The following is an 18391-nucleotide window of genomic DNA, read 5'->3' as shown; positions in this document are numbered from 1 at the left end:
ACCTTTGGATGTTGCCCTTGCAGATGAATATGAATTGATGATTTCTGGAAGAGGCTTCAATAATGCAAAGAGCAAGGATGAAGTTATTTGTAGATTTATATTCAGTGACAAAAAATCGATTGGTAAGTAACCCCAAAGTTGCCTCCAAGTGACACACTTCCCCCATCATGCTGCACTGCCTCAACCAGCCAAGCCTCAAAGTCCTTGCTGATCACTGACAGTGAACACAATGGAAGGAGGGACCTGGCAGGGAAGGCTGGCCACCTCTCCCTTCATCTCAGGCCAGGAAGTAATCAATCCCCCAGCACAGCAAAAGCACCCTGGAGCAGGGCTGACCCCTGCAGAGGCTGGATCTGCCTTCACTGACACCGCCCCCCTCCCCAGCCTTTCTCAGCTCTCACTTCCCTTGAGAGACAAGGACATGGACTCAGAGTCTGAAGGGGGAGGTGGAGGCAGCCCCAGGGCTCTGAGTCCCTACCAGGTGGTCTCCTAGGACTGAGCAAGGATGCCAAGTGCCAGGCCTGGGCCCTGGAATCCTGGCTCAGACCCACACTCCATGTGTGGTCTTGACCTAATGAGTGCTGTGTTGTCAGCCTCTACTATCTGTACTGGAAAGTGGAGCCAGTATAGTGGGTGCACTAACTAAGCCCTGTCATGTGTGTAAAGCTCTTATTTGGAAAAACTCAGGCACTAGGTGTCTGTCCACGATGGGTGAGAGGCCTGAGGAAGCACACGGTTGGGGCAGCAGCTGTGCCCTCAGGGCTGAGGTGGGGCTGATCTCCCTGACAGAGGGCCTGGGGGACTGTTGGACTTTCTCTTCCTCCTCAGCTCTCCCTGGTAGCTCCTGATACAGGGATTTGATATGATTATGTATGTTCAAGGACATCTAGTTCCAGGTAAAGCCAGAACGAGTCCCCTCCCCCAGCACACTTCTGGGCTGTCTGTCCTTCTTCCATGGGTGCCCAGGATGGGCAGGGCTCTTCCATGGCCTCACTCCCATGGCACACAGTGTGTAGATGGTCCCAGGGAGTTAGATTAGCCTTGGTCTGTACTTTCTCAGGAGTGGTCGGGAACTGAGTAACTCATTTAGATAGAGCGCTGGTGTTTATTAAGCACCTATTGCCTCAAGTAATGTGCTAAGTGCCTTAGATGCACTAAACCAGTGAGTTCTCCAAAGACCTGTTGTTATTCCTCTATATAGATCTGGAACCAGAGTCAGGGGAAATTCAAGAGCTTTCCCAAGGTCACAAGCTGGTTCAGGAAGAGCTGGAAAGTAGGCATGGGTGATGTGATTGCCTGTCTGGGCGTTTGACCTCACAGAGATGTCAATTCTTGAGGAAAGGTGGAGCACAACCTACCCTTCAGGAAATGTGTTCACATGTTCCTCTGTGGTCCATGGCTATTTGCTCCCTGCTCTAGACATCACCAGTGTTTCTCTCAAAGGTGGACCAGCACCAAGGTCCCACATGGGAGAGCCCATCCCACAGTCCTGGGCTCCTCTGCTGACTACCATGTTGCACCTGGTGAGAAGCTGGCCACAAGTGGTCAAGCAGGACTGTTTATTGCCAGGACCTCTAATGTGCTGATGAGGATTGATTTAGTTCTTTTTAATTACATTTTCCTCTGATTAAAATATATGGTAAAACAATATGGAAAATATAAAGCATAAAGAAGAAACATTTTAATCAAGATTTCTATAGGTTTTATGTTGTCTGTCATTAGTATGTAATGTTTTTGTGTTTTAAAAGAAAGTGTTTTTTTTAATGTGACAAGTGAAGTGTTCTGTTAGTCAGCTAATATTGGTTTAGAAACTCCTTGCCAATCAACCATGCATTTCTGGGCCCTCGGTATGTGAGGTGTCTGCCATCACCTCCCCCTCACTGCTCTGGACTATGAACATCCTATGGAAAGTAAATTGCTCCTCTTTGGAATTTTCTTCACACTAATCTCAACCATCCTACCCTTCAGATGCAAATCCTTACCCCTACCCATACTGGGTTTTCATTTTCAGTCTCAATGAAGGATGAACGCTGTCAGAAGTTAATCTGACAAATGAGTAATGTCCAAACAGCTTTCCACATGGAAAGGAACCATTCTGTAGGGAATAGCCCTGACCTGTGGCAATCACTAGAGATTGTAAAGTATAGAATGCTACACAGTAGAAAGCAGGGAAATACAAAAAAAAAAAAAAAAAAAGTAAAATAAAAAAATGTTGCCTCTAATCCAAAGCTTCCAAATAAGTGCCTGTGACATCTCAAATACAGCTTAGTAAACATAATTTTCCTTGAATAATAGGAAAAAAAACTGAAGTGGAATTGAACATCACACAGATATTTTTTGATATTGAGGTACTGAGCATCACACAGATATTTCTTCATGAGACATATTAGTTCCCCCAAAATTTCCATAAAGTTAAAAGGAGGCTTTAAAAACCCCTAACAGTTTAGAGCTGTAAGTGGAGAATCTTTAGTTTGATCATGATCTGTGTGCTGTTAAAGTGTCCAGGTGGTAACACCCAGACTCTTGTAAAATTAGAGAATATTTCTAAACAGACAACAAGCTTGCTTTTGAAAAATTTTAAAAGAAGAATATTTAAAATGATCTCCACTTTCAGGGAGATGCTCTTGAAAGTGTCCCTAGAAGCTTGGCCCTGAGCATGGCTCCTCCTGCAGGGCTTCCTCCTGCCATCTGATGGCAGCCCAGTGGGTACAAGTCCAGGAGAGGACCTGCCTTCTTCCTCCAGAAGGGAACATGAAGACCCACGTCTGTCCACAAGGGGCAGCAGAGCTGTGGCTCCAGCCCCTGGGAAGTGGTGCCTCTAGCTCCTAGGGTCTTGGGAAGACTGGGTAATGAAAAAGGACTCTCCTCCTGAATCACAGAGGTCAAAGCCAGGTCAGCCCTCTGGGACCCTTGATTCTAACTTTCAGAGGGAAAGTCTGGGACCTGGGGAATTTGAGCAGGATGAGGAGAAAGCTGGTAGGAAAGTCAGCAGGCAAAGCAGCTGGATTTTCCTTTTTTTTTTTTTTTAATAACAGGGCTTCAAAGTATTATGGCTCAGGAGAGAGAAGTTTCCAGAGAGCTACTTGTTATGGACTGAGCCCCCTGAGTGCCACCTCCCAGCTCCACAAAATGACAGAGCAAACACAAGCAGGAAGACCTGTTCCCTCAGGCTTCCTGGGTCAATAAAAGCACCAGCACCCACCCAGCTCTGCTCACAGACCAGCTCCTCATCCTCACTCCTCTGTGCTCTCATCCCACAGCCAGTCCACCTGCTGCCTCGGTGTCCAAACCCACCCGGACCCGGCCAGCCCTCCCCAGACTCACTGTGCCTGGAATAGAGCCCCACCCCCTCTCCTCACTCACCTCTTTTCCCTCAACCAGCCCAGCTGCTTATGCCTCAGGCCTCAGCACAGGCGCCCACAGCCCAGACCCTCTTCCCTGGCTTTCCCTTCATCTGGTGTCACCTCCAGGACCATTGCTTCAGAGACAACTCATCTTTAATGGAAATTTTCAATAATATACAAAAGTTGGGAGTTCCCTGGTGGCCCAGTGGGTTAAGGTCCTGGCAATGTCATTGCTATGGTGCAGGTTCAGTCCCTGGTTCGGGAACTTCCACATGCCATGATGAAGCCAAAAATAATAATAATATACAAAAGTAGCCAAAAATTTCATAGAACACTTGAAGCAGCCTTGACCTTACCTTGAGGAATTATCAACCCAGCCAATCTGGAATGGCTGATACCTCACCACTGATCATTATGAAGCAGATCCCAGACATCACCTCATGTCCTCTATAATCATCTCACTTTCCCTTAAAGAGAATTATGTTGCCTGAAAGATAGGACAGGTCACTTGCTCCTAAGAAGCCATCCCTTCCCCTCCCTTCTCCTCCCCTTCTCCTGTTTATTGATGTCCCAGTATTTTTCTCTCTGGCATTTATTCTGTTCATTGCTTGTTACTTTATTGTCTGTCTCCCTCTCCAGTCGCTCAAATGCCAGGCCCTGGAGAGCAGGGCCTCTGGCTGCCTTGTTCCCACTAAACACCAGAGCCCTGCATGGAGCCTGGTGCGCAGTAGGTGTCAGAAGGCAGAGCAGAGAAGCTCTGCCAAAATGTGAGCTCTGCTTTCTGAGGGCAGGCAAGAGGGAGGGAGGGATGGATGGATGGACAAGTCCATTGACATTCTTCTCATGTGATTGTCTTTCAGATAAAAAAGCTGCTTCTGTTGATGATACAACCATAACATGCCCAGGAATAAGGATAGAGAAGCCAGATGAGTGAGTGCCCAGCCTGGGAGCCAAGCAGGCAATTTTTGCTACCATGAGATGTAAAGAATGTGGGAAACCACCTCTACTGGACAGACACTCCTGAGTGTCTCCAGGGGGCTGAGGGCATCTTCTATGCCTGCCCTGGTTGGTGGTCCCCGGAGGTGCTCAGGGATTTGCTGTGGTCCAGGCTCTGATGAGGAGGGCAGGATGCAGGAGATGATGTTCTGCAAGGATGGGACCTTTGCTCCAGGCAGCTTCTTGGAGCTAGACTCACATACTCTGTACCTACAGAGGATTTGGGATGGTGACACCATGCTGACATGGCTGGTCACTTAGCTGGTCACATGGCCATGAAGTCATCTGACCCCATGCAGGGCTCCTCACTGCCTGATCAGCCTTCATGGCAGAAGTCGACCTCGTAGTACTTTGGTATAAGCCTCCTTTCCCCATGCTGTCTGCTCTCCAGCAGCCCCAAGTACCTGAGGTGCAAAATCATTATAGTGAGAAAATTAGCAACTTCAATTTGACCAAAGAGTAGGAAATGTGTCTGTCTGGCTTGATGGTCACTGTCTGCCCTTTCTGTGCTTTAGGAAGGTCTTCATTGAAGTCAGCCTGAACAATGGCATCAACTTCATCTATAACAATGTTAGCATTATCAGCAAGAACTGTATGAGTTCTAAGGTAAGGCTCAAGCATCTAGAGCTGTCCTGACCTCCTGCACTGGAAAGGGAGAGATACCCTGGGGAGGCAACTGAGGGGAACAGCATCCCAGGCAGGCCCAGAAAGTAGCCTGGGCTGACAGGCATCTCAAGCAGCATCTCACAGGTAGCTTGGAGCCCTTAGCCCTACAGCCAGGGGCTGAACCCCCACAGACTTGGGGTGTGCTACTAAAAGCTCTCTTGGTCCTCTTCCCACCCTGCTTCTTTCATCAGAGCACTTGACATGAGGAAGCACTGGGCATCACCGGGGTCCATGGGCACAGCACCTGTGCCCTTGGTCAGGAATATCAGCAAGAGAGCAGATCCCATTCCTTAAGCCCCACGTGGACCTGGCCCGTGCTAGGACTTTCTGTAGACTCCCTCTGATGCTCTCCAGTGCCCGCTCAATTCCTCACTACACATGGCGGCTCAGAGAGATGGAGGAGTTTTTGCCCAAGGCTGCAGAGCCAGGAAGGAGGGGAGAGGGGCTACGGGGAAGAGAACAGGGTGTCCTGCCTCTGCTCTTGCAGTCCCACCTCTCAGTGGGCTCCAGAGCCCCTCCCCCACCATCTGTGTATCACAGCTGCTTGTCGTCCTCACAACACGTATGCTGTCAGTAAGAGGGCTGAGTTATGACTCCATGGGGATTGGATTTCATGACAGGGGCTGGGGAGAGCCTCTGAGCAGAGCTGGCGGTGGGGCCTGTGGCCCAGGACTCTGCAGTGGCTCTCTGGGTACCAGTGCCAACCTTCTAGAATCTTTTTCCTTAGATGGGAACCCAAGTAGGAGGAGGACTAGGAGGTCTGGTGTCAGAATCAAGTGGTAGACGCTCGGAAAAATCACCCAGGTGCATGCCAAGATTCTGTCCTGTGTTCTTTCTGTAGGTGAGCGAGCCAGATACTGAGGTGATGGCTACCCTCCAGACTACCCAACTGCCTACCACACAGGCTTCCTCACCGCCTCTCCCACCTACATCCCCACAGTTCATCCCCTATGTCAATTCTCCCTACTTCTTTATGATCATCCCAGGCCTGCTCCTATTCCTGTTGATGCTCTGGTGCATCTGGTGGATGTGCTGCAAGAAGGCAAGTGACCACTGTCGGTACAGCCCTGTGTCCTGCTGTCACCAACCCCCTGAGGGACTGGACATGTGTCTGCCCCATGATGCTGCCTGTGGGCAGGTTCCCATCAGCTCCCAGGTCCTCACACAAGCAAATAAGCACAGACTCTGTCCTCCCCTCCTGGGCCTGGACACAGCCTGGGCTTCTAGATGACCACCTGCCTCATGTTTCACAGGGAGGTAGCCTATGGGCTGTCCCAGCCCCTGGAAGGAAAATACCAGACCCCCTGAGACCAGGGCTCCCTCACACAGTCAAACTTCTAGAGGATGCAGGTGGCCTCTGTTGTTGGGAGAAGAAAAGGGTCTGCAGTGGGGGCACTGTGGCTGAAAGGGAGAATGATGCTGTCCAGAAGGATGCTAACTTCAGGGGCAGCCTTTGAAAAGAGCATGGACCCCTACACATCTATGGTGCTTCCATCATGCCTTCATCAGTCAACGCTAAGTCACCAGCATGTGCAAGTGCTGTGCTGGGCACAGAGGGGCAGAAATGAAGAGCCACCACCCTTGCCCACAGGAGCTCTCAGTCTGGGGTCTAGCCTAGTACTGGCGGTTGGGAGGCTTTGAGGATAAATGTCACCTTCAGATGATGTGATAGGTGCCCTGTGTGGCTGAGCTGGAGCCCTCCACACCCCTTCTAACCTGAGATTATGTCATCATGCCCACAGTGATTGTCCCTTGTTGTGGGTACCAAGTAGGCAGAAAAAGAAGGGAGGTGAAAAGAGCCATTAGGGAAGGAGCTGGGACACCCCTCCCACACCAGCTGGGGCATGGGAGTTGAGAGAAGCCAGTTCATGCTGCAAGGGCCTGGTCTCCAAAGGCGCAGCATCTGTGGAGATCAGCTGCATGGGCACTGGACTATGACTGTTTCAACTTTGATCACTTCCTTTCTAGACTGTCAAGGAGCTGCCACCAGTGCAGAAATCAGAAAGGGTAAGTGCTCTGTTGTCAGGATGCCTGCTGCCCACTGTGACCCGCACAGAAAGAGCCCCTGCTGCCATGGGGATGTGCCCTCTCCCTGCCCCTCCAGCTCCTACCTACTTGGGCAGAAAGAAGGGGTAACAGAGGGGCAGAGAGGGGCCCCAGGAAGGACATGGAACTTACAGATGTCACCCCATCAACACTGTTCACCTGACCCCAACATGACCTGAACTAAAGCCCTTGAAACTGAATCAGCAATGTGGAGTAGCCTGTTTCAGAAACAGCTATAATCCCTCCTGAAATACCTGGGCTTTCTGTCAATTTCCAAGGGACTGTCTATAGGATGGTCCTTCCCCAGGACTCATGTGAGCTCTTGGAAAAGGATGGTCCTTCCCCAGGACTCAGGTGAGCTTTTGGAAAAGGATGGTCCAAAATGGACCTCAGGGATGTCAGGGACCAGGTGTATATTTTGCTCCATTTTCTTGATCATCCTCCCCGTTTCATGTCAGGGCAAGGGTCTTGGCAGGCTTGGCCTTTAGGGACTGTGGGGCTGAGAAGGGTGGAGGGAGTCTTCCCTGGCATTGAGCCAGGAGGGAGGTGCAGCCCAGGTGAGCACAGGGCCAAGGGTCAGGCTCACCAGGGGTGGGGGCCCAGTGTCAGGGGCACCAGGGCTGAAGCGCTGGTGGGAAACAGGGTCACTGCCAGGGCTGGAATCCTCACTGGCTGCAGTGTGACTTCAGGGAGGCTGGCAGCTGCTAATGCCCACACCCCTGACATGACACATCCTTAAGTCCAGGCTCTCCAGCAAGGGCAGCCTGTGGCAATCAAGGGAACAGGAGTTTATAGGCCTTTAGAGAAGACTCCTCTTTGTAAACCAAAAGTTGTTGGTGAATTTTCACATGGAAGCTACTCTTTTACTGTGTCGGGTGCTGCTCATTTTTCCGCAATTCTCCACCAAACATTTTCTGAGTGGCCAGTACTTGACAGGTGCAAGTACAATAGATGTCATGTGTCTGCACCCAGGAGCTTCCAGACAAGGAAACAGTGTTTTCTCTTCCTAGGAGCCGGAGGAGGTATGTCACATGCAGACATGCCCCACAGTGATTGTCCCTTGTGGGTGCCAAGGAGGCGGGATAAAACGGATGGAGGTGAGAAGGGCTCTTGGGAGGGAATGATGACTCTGAGGCTGGGGGGCCAGAGGTGAGGTAGCTGGAGCTGAGGTGGCTGGTTCATGCTCAGGCCTGGACCCATAAGGCATGATGCCTTGAGTAGAATGGAGCCCTAGACTACAGTCACTTGGTGCCCAAGAAAAGCGAGGGCCTCCCAACCCTACTGGACAAGGGGAGGCCAAAAAGGTTGAGGGTTTATGCTCCTGTTTCCCCCAGGAAGTCCTGTCACCAGGGTTTCCCCCTTGAGGCAGCCCAGGTTTCTGGATGTTGGTGGGTGGGAGGGAGCTGTAGACTGCCTCAGGGAATCGGTGGGGACAGAGCCCTGGGGAGCCTTGTGAGATGGAGGGGACACTGTCCCTCTAGAGGCAGCATCTATGCCTATAACTTCCTCACAACCACATCTGCTTTTCAGGGAAAACTGGATAGCTTGTGTGACTTTGTTCAGCGCTGCAACCAGATGCCACTGATGTGGTATACCCCTAGGGACATGGTAAGCAGGGCACAGGGATGCTCCCAATGGGCTGGGGTCTTGGTTTTTCCCTTGGCAGTTGACCCCTGGGACTGTGGGTCAAAGTGCCTTCCTGGGCATCTGTCAGGAAGAATGATGCCCAGGACCTGGAGACCTGGGGCTCATGAGCCTGTGGGTGATTCTCAGTACGGTGCCCATGTATTTCCCAGGCATTGACCACATTCCCTGAATCAGGCAAACACTGGCTCTAGGTGGCTGGGCAAGTGGCATTTAGAAGCCTCTGAGCACTGCTGACGACACATCTAGGATGCACTCACACCCGGTAGAGACCTCGTTTGGTGACAGAGGTATCAGGGCTCCTATGACAGCTGGGCTCCCACTCTGGGTCTGAATCAAACTCTCAGTCCCAGCCATGTTTGCATGAAAGCCTCATTCCCTGCCTGATTCTCCTGGACCTTCTCCACCGAACCACAGCTCCATTAAGGTCAGAGAGCCCCACACCAACCTATGTCCTGAACAGTGGCAACATCCACTTAGAGATATCCACTCAGGAACAAGAGGGATAAAGCAAGACAGAAGACTCAATCAGAGGGAGGCAAGAGACCAGAGGGTGGATGCAGGGAGATGCCAGTCATGGCCTTCCTGCCCAGCGAGGTGAGGGCAGCAGTGCTGAGCACCTCTCTGAAATGCCCACTGTCCCAGGGCCACTCTTTGAAGCTGAGGTTGGGAGGTTACAGAGAGATGGATTAGGGAGCTCTTACAGTCACCCAGGGCTCTGCCAGGCCCCCATGATACCAGCTCTCGGGTCCACCGAGTGGTTGTGAACTCGCAGTGACCTATGTGCTTGCTGAAGGCAAAACTGAGGCCTGAGAGGTCAGGGAAGTTGCTGAGGCCACCCAGAGAGTAAGTGGCATCAGCCAGAGCTCCTGAAATCAACGCTGCTCATCCTGAGATGGGCAGGGCCATAACTATGCCCCGGGGACACGGGACTGCTTCCCACTCTTCTGCCCCCCATCCCATTTGACCTTGTCCTTCCCAACCTTGTCCTAGAGAGCCGAGAGCTGTAGGATGTCCGTGGGTACCCAATATTCTAGTAGGTGCAGGATCCTGGCTCCCCCTCTGGAAGCCTTCAGTGCTCTGGTCCCAGGCCTTACAGCGAATCCTGGACAAAGAGACAGGGTGTCAGCGGAGACCTACAGTCTCTACAGACCAGACTCAGCCTCTAACCCCAGGCCTGAGTGTGCAGAGGAGACACCCAGCCCGGCTACTTGGGGATATTTCCGAGCACGTTCTCCTGACCTTCCACACACTATGGCCATCAGCCCTGTTTGCTGTTACCTTCTGTGAAATGACCATGTCTCTCTGCCCCACTGCCTTCTAATCGTCAGAGGAAATTTTCTAATAATTGTCTCTTCCAGAGCATCTCTCCTTGCACAAGACAGTTGAGTTTCTTAGTCTTGAACCAAACCCTGACCCCCCATCCAGGGTCCTGATTCTCTTCCTTCCCTGCTTCTCCCAGGGCAGCTCCTGCAGTTCACGGAAACCAGTTCTCATAGATCCATCAGGAAAATCCATTAGAAATGGGGGACTTGCCTCTCTCACTGAATGTGGGGCTGCCAGTGACATACCTGTCTCCAGAGAATATGACCTGGGTGCCACCGGCTCGCAGGGCCCTCTAAAGAAGCATCTCATTTCATTCTCACCACAACAGTGGCCGTTTATACAGAGTAGGGATCACCGGACCCTGTCTAAGTGCTTTACACAGACTCACTCTTTTCATCCTCCCAACACTCTGCCAGGGAGGCACAGCCTCTCTGCAAGGTCAAGTCACCTGCCTGGTGGCACAGCCGTGAAGCAGCAGGGCATCAACAGCCCCGGGCCCAGACCTCACCATGTGCTTGGCTGCTTCTCTGTCCTGGCAGGTGGTCACTGCTCAGCATTTGGAAGCTGAAGAGCCCTTGGCTATAACGTTTAGTGATGGGCCCAATGTGACAGGGCTGTGGGAGGGGTGCAGCAGGGCTGGGAAGGACCCCAGGGGAAGCTCACTTCCAAGGCCAGGCTGTGCCTCCTGTGCCCTGCTGTCACGGTGATGGGGAACATCTCAGTGAGCTTCCTTCTGCAGTGCCGCGTGTTAGATGTGTAAGCAGAGAGTTTCCTGTTAGCCTAGTGGCTAAGGATCTGGCATTGTCCCTCTTGTGGCGTGGGCTCAATCCCTGGCCTGGGAACTTCTGTACGCTACAGGTGTGGCAAAAAAAAAAGATATGCAAACAACTGTGGCTGTGAATATCTTACTGTCACACTATGTTCCTCGCAGCCCTCCTCTAGATAGAGAGTTCGTATCTATATTTGCTGGAAGCGGTTTCCTGCATAACAGTTAGAGCTCCAGAGAGGCCCTGTGATGTATTCATAGCCAAGGAGTTCCCATCCTTTGCCCCTGCCCACAGGAGGCGCCCCGAGGGCTGTGGATAAAGCTAGGACAGGACTTCAGCCCTCCAGGAAGTCTTAACTTGGCAGCTGTCCTTCAAGCCAGTGACCTTCACTGAAATTCTCTGATCATAGCTTTGGGATGGTGAGGACAGCCTGCTCCCTTGTGCTCAAAAATCCTTGCCCCCCAACTCGTGATACACACACACATCTATAAAATTTATAAATGGAACCAAATCTCCGAAGCCCTGGATTAATGTCCAGTCAACCATCTGCCAATCACTTAAGGAAACCCACCTTCACTGTGGAACAGCTGAGCTGAGGTTACAAGTTGGTCACTGGCTTAGATCTCTTTGTCCTCAGAAAGTCAGAGGGGAAAGAGATACCCCTCCTCAGCCCCCAGTCTCCTCCCTCACCTCCTTATGTTCACACAAGGGACTCGGGGGCTCTGCCACTACCTGGGGGTCTCTACTGCTGTCCCTAGCACCTCAGCCCTCTCCCTCAGTCCCTGTGCAGATCCCTCTTTCAGCTCCAGTGATGGGCTGTGGTTGGGGGGCGGGGGAGCCAGGCCTCAGCACAGGTGTCCTGCAGTCGTGTGCTGAGGAAATCAAAGGGATCCCATGGTAGATGGTAGGCACTGGGTCTAGAATGATCTGTTCACGTTCTGGAGTAAATAAGAAACAAAAGAGCTTAGAAATAAAATAGAAGATTCCAATCTATTCATAGTAGCAACAAAAGAACACAACCTTGTGCATACTTGTGGCCATGTGTACTGAGAGGTAATAAAAAGAAACCAGGAAACTTTACTCTTCTCTATAAAAGAAGACTTGAAAATATGAAAACCTAGGCCACAGTGTCAGCTTTTCCAAAATAGTTCATGGGATTAATACTGCTTTAGTAAAAAATGTAATGAATATGTTGAGGGAATTCGATCAAAATGATTCTAAAATTCACCTGAGTAAATAAACCATTAAGAGTAGTTAAGGAATTTGGGGTGCAGTCTTAGGGGGAAGGGTGTAAATCCTGCCAGTTACTGAGCCCCTGCCCGTGGGCCCGAGAGAAGCAGGAACCAGCTCCAGTGCCCTGGGGCTTGAGGGGCCTGGGTGCTCCTGGGCTGGCTTGGGGAGGGCAGACACCACATTAGAAGATGCATAGTCTGGATCTGGGAAATGGAGAGGCCAGTACCACATCCCTAAAGCAGAGAAGCACAGGGACTCTTCTCATGCATGCCAGCATGCTGATGGACCAGGAGCCTCAGGTTGGATGGCCTGGTGGAGGAAGCACAGCTGAAGGTGTGAGTTGAGGAAAATAAGCCTCTTCTCAAGGAAGATAATTCCATGAGGTCTGAATGGGGGTGAGAGGAGAGCGGAGCCAGGTGAACGGGGAGAGGAGATACTTGAGATAGCCTAAGAAGAGAGCTGAGGGCCTGAACAGGCATTAAGGTGCAGGGGAAGGTGAGAAAGGATGGGCAGCTGGAGACACATGTGGCTCAGGACAGGGTTTGGGCAGAGTGGGCCCTGAGGCTGGTGCTGGGGACCTGTAGGCTGAGGCTACCTGGAGAAGAAGAGGCAGAGGAGGTGATCCAGTAGGAAGATGGCAGGAGACAGCAAGCCTGGGCCATCTGTCTAGAAGGGAGATAGGCCAGCAAGGGGGTGGAGAACAGAACAGGGGGGATTGCTGATAAATGACCATAGAAGTTGCTGTCTGCAGAGAGTTCAGGATCCTATTTATAGTGGTTAGCATGGGTGCTTGGAAAAGAAGCATTTATTTCCTCATGTTTATTTTTCTGTGTTGCCTAGGTTCTCTGTAATGGGAGAACCATTACACTTTTTCTACAATCAGGAAAATTAAAAATGTTTCTCTGTAAAAGAGAAAATATTAACTTGATGAAGCCTAAAGGGATTTTACATAGTAAGTTGCTGGAAAGCTATCTCCATCTTGTCATGCTGGGGAAAGTCAGAGTGAGAAATCCCTTCCCATCTCTGGGTTCAGCTCTGCTCTACATCCAGGGGCACAGGTCCCAAAGAAGGGTATCTTTCCCAAAAGTTTCATCAGATCAGACATCCCTGTGAGTGTGGAAGAGGACAAGGCCAGGCTCTAGGTGTGGTTGAGAATATCCTTGTGGGAGTTCCCGTTGTGGCTCAGCAGGTTACAAACCCAACTAGTCCATAAGGATGCAGTTCCATCCCTGGTCTCTCTCAGTGGGTTAAGGATCCACCGTTTCTGTGACCTGTGGTGTAGGTTGCAGATGCAGCTCGGATCCTGCATTGCTGTGGCTGTGGCAAAGGCCAGCAGCTGCAGCTCCAATTCAACCTTTAGCCTGGGAACTTACACATGCCACAGGTGTGACCCTAAAAAACAAAAATAATAATATTTTTAATTTTTACTATAAATTCAAGGGGACAGGCCTGTTTTGTTTTTCCTAATGTGGCCACATAACTGGGGAAAACCATGATCATTCTAAAGGGTTACTAAGGATTTTACAACCTAAGATGATGAAAATGACAGCCTCAGGGGGAGAAGGCAGAGTTCAGTGGCCTTTGTCTTTCACAGGCACTCGAGGTAACACTTCACACATGAGTGGCAGGTTCACAGAAGCCTGAAGTCTGCACACCACATGGAGCACCTGAAAGGACTGATGGGTTTTTGGGGACTGACAGGCCCAGACAGATGCAGCAGGGGATCAGTGGGGCTCTGGGCAGCAGGAGAAGGGTGGGCTCAAGGCAGAGAAGGAGCCCAGCAAGCCCTAGAGGCCAAGGAGACTACAGCCCTCTGTTCACGGTTCCAGCGGCTTCTAGTGACCTTCTCCCTCTTCTCTCCGTGCAGGGGCGGTGTGTCAACTTCTCCCTGATGAAGCCCTACTGTGGGCAGTTGCCCTGCAGCCCTAAGATCTGCCTGCATCCCACCCGGGAGTGCTTCCCCATCAACAGTTACTGCTCGCGGTGCCAACAACCCCCGACCACGTGCTCCAGGCTCCCCTCCAGGGTGCTGCCGCACATCTCTCCCAACTCGCGGTCACTCTGTGGAGCCAATTTGTCTCTCCAACCCCCATAGCCCAACCTGTAGAGCACCCAAAGCCCAATACTGTTAAGAGCCCTTTGTTTGCTGAATTAGACATGTATGTTGAATCTTGGTTTCCCATCAAAAGGCGTTGGAATTTGTTGCCGATCAGAGCTTGTTTCCTTGTGAGCACTGCTTCACTGTAGGAGATGCAGCTTCACTGCTCCTGCCAGGACAAAGCACCCTGGTGGCCTGAGGAAGTAAACATGATGAGTTCCAACCCCCTCAGATGGGTCTTCACCTGTCACCAAGGGCTGGAACGCATGGGGTTTTAGTCAAATTCTGCTTTTTGAACAGAGCTCCAAACTTCTTTGAAATCTGAATACAAGCTTGTGTCTCCTTCCTTAATCTTATGCAGGGAGAAGTGCTTGAATTCCTCACCTCCTCCACTCCCTCTTGCAGGTTTCCATTTCGTGACTGCCTACATTGGGAATGTGTCACAGAAAGAGCTGAGGCCCTCTACAGGTCACCAGCTGGAACTGCATCTTCTCTTTCCAGATAACCTTCAAACTGTCCCTAAGCCCTGGGGAATTTGAGGGGTCTTTTTCCTAGAGAAGTTCAACCTCTCCTATTTGCCCTCTACCACCATAGAAGAGAATGTGCTCCCGACAGAGATATTTTAGCACGCGGTGTCCTCCCCACCACCCGGGTGTGCACACGTCGTTGGTGTAACTACTCCAGTGCTTGCACACAGTCCAGGGAGCACTTGAGGAGGGGTCCTCCAGGGGGTCCATGACCAGCTTTCCCCAATCCATGTGGATAGTAAGGTAAATACTCTCCCCCCTCACCTCCTTCTCTTCCAGTGTTATATTTACAGATTTCAGTTGAATTTCTGTAGGTTAAAGACATCAGGTGTGGGTTTTTAATCTGTACCGATTAAAGTGGATGGATAGTAGTGACCATAACTTTCCCTATGGAAAGACAGAAAGACAGACAGACAGACAGACAGAGAAGAAAGGAAGAAAGGCAGGCTTGCTGGAATGGCTTGTGTATATGTAAGTAGGGATCGTTTGCAGGGTTACCCCAGATCACACAACTTTTTTTTTTTTTGTCTTTTGTCTTTTTTGTTGTTGTTGTTGCTATTTCTTGGGCCGCTCCCGCGGCATATGGAGGTTCCCAGGCTAGGGGTTGAATCAGAGCTGTAGCCACCGGCCTACGCCAGAGCCACAGCAGCGTGGGATCCGAGCCGATTCTGCAACCTACACCACAGCTCACGGCAACGCCGGATCGTTAACCCACTGAGCAAGGGCAGGGACCGAACCCGCAACCTCATGGTTCCTAGTCGGATTCGTTAACCACTGCGCCACGACGGGAACTCCAGATCACACAACTTTTAACCTTCAGAGCATCCCTAACTGGAGTTGCTCTTCCTTGTGAATCCCTCCCCCACTTCTCTGTCCTGTCACAGCTTGGGCCTCAGATCTGTGTCCTGACAACAGTCAGGATAGGAGCAGTGAGAGCCTCTCCCACCCCCTCGTGGCCTGTTCCAACTCTGCCAACTCCTCTGTCTCCCAAGCTCTTTATTAGAAGAGCTTTATTAGAAGGCTTTTTCTGGCACAACGTGCCAGGCACAGACATTTCAGAGAAATAAGCCAATTCACAATGGAGGAGCTAGAAGAGGGTGTGTCAGGCCCTGTGGGCTGGGACTCAGCAGTTTGATTTAGGTCCGTTCAGAGAGGGTGTGGCTAGCTGGACCCAGCTCTGCCTGACCCAGGCTATGGCTCACTCCGCAGGGCTCAGAGAGCACTGTGGTTTCGGCCACCCTCTTCCTGCCTGACTCCATGGCATCACATGGCCATACCCAGCCAGGTAATCCAGGGGAAAAATATCACTCGTCAGGGCAGAGGTCCACGGTCGGATTTGGTGAGCTGCCCACACCACCCAGTTGTGAGAAAAGACCATTCAGGAGGAAGTAGTAGCATAAGGGCAGGCTATGGGCACAAGCGGGTGGGTAAGAGGTTCCCAAGTGGAACATGGGGGTGACACAGGATGTCAGAAGCCCACAGTGACATGAGACCCAGTGGATGATGCTGGGATGGGGCTCCCGAGCCAAGGGGACCCTGAAACAGCAGGTGGGGGCCTCAGGGCTCTTGTCTCTGGGGTGGGAGTAACCCAGGTAATCCCCAAAAGCAGCCAAGCCTCAGAACTACCAACATGAGGGGGGAAGGACAGAGGCCCAAGGAGGAGTCCTGGGGGACAGTTAGGTAGCAAAAAAGAGATGAAAAAGAATGGCTGGGGGTGCTGGGTATCCTAGAAGCCAATTAAGGAATGAGCTTCAAAAAGGTGAGGTCTTGGGTGTTCCCACTGTGGCTCAGTAGGAACAAACCCGACTAGTATTCATGAGGACGTGTGTTTGATTTCTGACCTCGCTCAGTGGGTTAAGGATCCGGTGTTGCCATGAGCTGTGGTGTAGGTCGCAGATGAGGCTCAGATCTGGCATTGCTATGGCTGTGGTGTAGGCCGGCATTTGCAGCTCCAATTTGACCCCTAGCCTGGGAACTTCCTTCCATATGCTATGGATGTGGCCCCAAAATGTGTGTGTGTGGGTGGGTGTGTGTGTGTGTGTGTGTGTGTGTGTGTATTCTTTAAGAAATATGTTTCTTTTTCTAAAAAGAAAAAAATATTCTTTAAGAAATATGCTTATTTGGGGGCTGCCTCTCTGTTGGTTTCCTGCTAAGTAATCTGGCAGGGGCTTCTTTCTTGCTTGTAGAAAAGGTGAGGTCTTGCCTGCAGGAGCTGGCAAGGGTGGGGCCTCAAAAGAGGGCACAGGCTGGTGGGAGCAAGTCACAGAAGGCTGGTCTTCTCCTGTGACCTCACTGAGTCACTGTGTACTGCAGACCCTCAGAGGGTAGGTTCCTTTCTGATATTCTCTCTGCACCAAGGTCTATGGCCTTTCTTGTTCTCAGAGTCTAGCATTTCTCTCTGGGCTCTGCCCAGAGCCACCACACTGCGGTAACCTAGCTAGGGTCATCTTCATAATGACTTTGGCTAGGCCCCCTGGAGGGGGGCTGCTCCCCAGACACTGACCCTCATGGCAAGACGTGGGCACAGCCTCCTGCAGCTGAGGTCCTGAGAAAGCTTTGGTTCTGGCTCCCAAGGACAGTGGGGAATTTTGGACCCCCAAGCAGGCCTTTTTGCCATCCGTGTGACCAGAGGTAGGCCACAATCTTCCTCTTTGGTGGCATCTCACAGTGATAGGTAATGACCGATGCCCAGTTCTCACTGCAGGTCTGGACAGCAGCTGCTCACACCCCTGCACAGCTGCCTCCCCTGTGCTCTGCATCTTGGCCCAGCTCCCTCCCCACCCACCCCAGCCCACACTTCCAGAAGGAACAGCTGAGGACACTGTATGTGCCGAGAAAAGAGCACTGGAGCCAGGGTCAGGAAACTGGAGGGGACAGTTCTTACCTCTTACCCTTGTGAAATAAAATTCATATTTTCTGGCAAGACAAGAAAAATTTAAACATACAAAATGTCCCCTGCCCTTTGGCCCCCTCTCTCCCCTACTGTGCATTGTGTCTCTGCATTACACATTGACCAGGCCTCCCCCCACAGCACAAATACCTGCTCAACCATAAAGAGCAACATTCTTCTAGCATCAGCGGGACAAATCCTTAAAAGATAACATTCTTTCTTGATCTTGTAAGGGACTGATGACACATCTGGACTGTGCAAACTGTCCACAACATGTCATTTAATATAGGCCTCATGTCTCAGAAAACTTCTGTAACTGTGCCTTGACTTCTGATGGGTGGAGCAGTTCTCAGCACTTTTGGAGATGCTTTCTCCAGGTCATAACCTTTGAATTTGGCTTAAATGAAATTTTCCATTTTTTGAATTGACTGATTAATTTGTCATCAATACGAAAGACTTCACTGCACGTGAGTCATACCATATGGGGGCTGATTTTCTCTGGGGTTCTAGGAGCAGTGAGCATTCTGGAAGCCCTAAGGAGCCTCCCCAGGATGGAGGGGCTACTGGGTAGTCACCGAGGCAAGGTCTTTAAATGGCGAGTTAGGGTGTGGCATGGAGAGAGCAGTGCTAAGGAATATTCTAGGCAGGGGCCCCAGGGAGGGCAAACTCGCAGAAAGGAAAAAATTAACTTCTTCCCAGAAGATTCCTCCCTCCCACTGCAGCCAATTCATCCTGCAGGGCCCAGGGCAGAGCAGGCAAGTCAAAGAGGCTTGGAGGATCGTGGGGCTGCTTCCTACAAGAAGAGTGATTTACGCAAATTATCTAAACATTGGAGCCTCCATTTCTTATTATAC

The 18391-nt window shown here is 51.1% G+C and overlaps 1 protein-coding gene across 3 annotated transcripts in view; it reads left to right on the top strand.

Annotated features, from left to right (window-relative positions):
• Positions 1–14231, top strand: part of ANTXRL (ANTXR like) — a 35861-nt gene extending 21630 nt beyond the window's left edge. For all 3 annotated transcript variants that reach the window (XM_047762490.1, XM_047762491.1, XM_047762489.1), the window contains 8 exons: positions 24–122; positions 4205–4274; positions 4856–4946; positions 5848–6048; positions 6975–7013; positions 8063–8149; positions 8583–8660; positions 13890–14231. In XM_047762490.1, coding sequence (XP_047618446.1) covers positions 24–122; positions 4205–4274; positions 4856–4946; positions 5848–6048; positions 6975–7013; positions 8063–8149; positions 8583–8660; positions 13890–14117 — 893 coding nt within the window. In that variant the 3' untranslated portion in view covers positions 14118–14231. The remainder of the gene's footprint in view (positions 1–23; positions 123–4204; positions 4275–4855; positions 4947–5847; positions 6049–6974; positions 7014–8062; positions 8150–8582; positions 8661–13889) is intronic.
• The last annotated feature ends 4160 nt before the right edge of the window (positions 14232–18391 follow it).

This window comes from Phacochoerus africanus, chromosome 15 (assembly GCF_016906955.1).
Source record: "Phacochoerus africanus isolate WHEZ1 chromosome 15, ROS_Pafr_v1, whole genome shotgun sequence".
NCBI classification, from domain to species: domain Eukaryota; kingdom Metazoa; phylum Chordata; class Mammalia; order Artiodactyla; family Suidae; genus Phacochoerus; species Phacochoerus africanus.
Note: the sequence above shows the minus strand (reverse complement) of the source record. Positions and strands in the feature narration are given on the sequence as shown.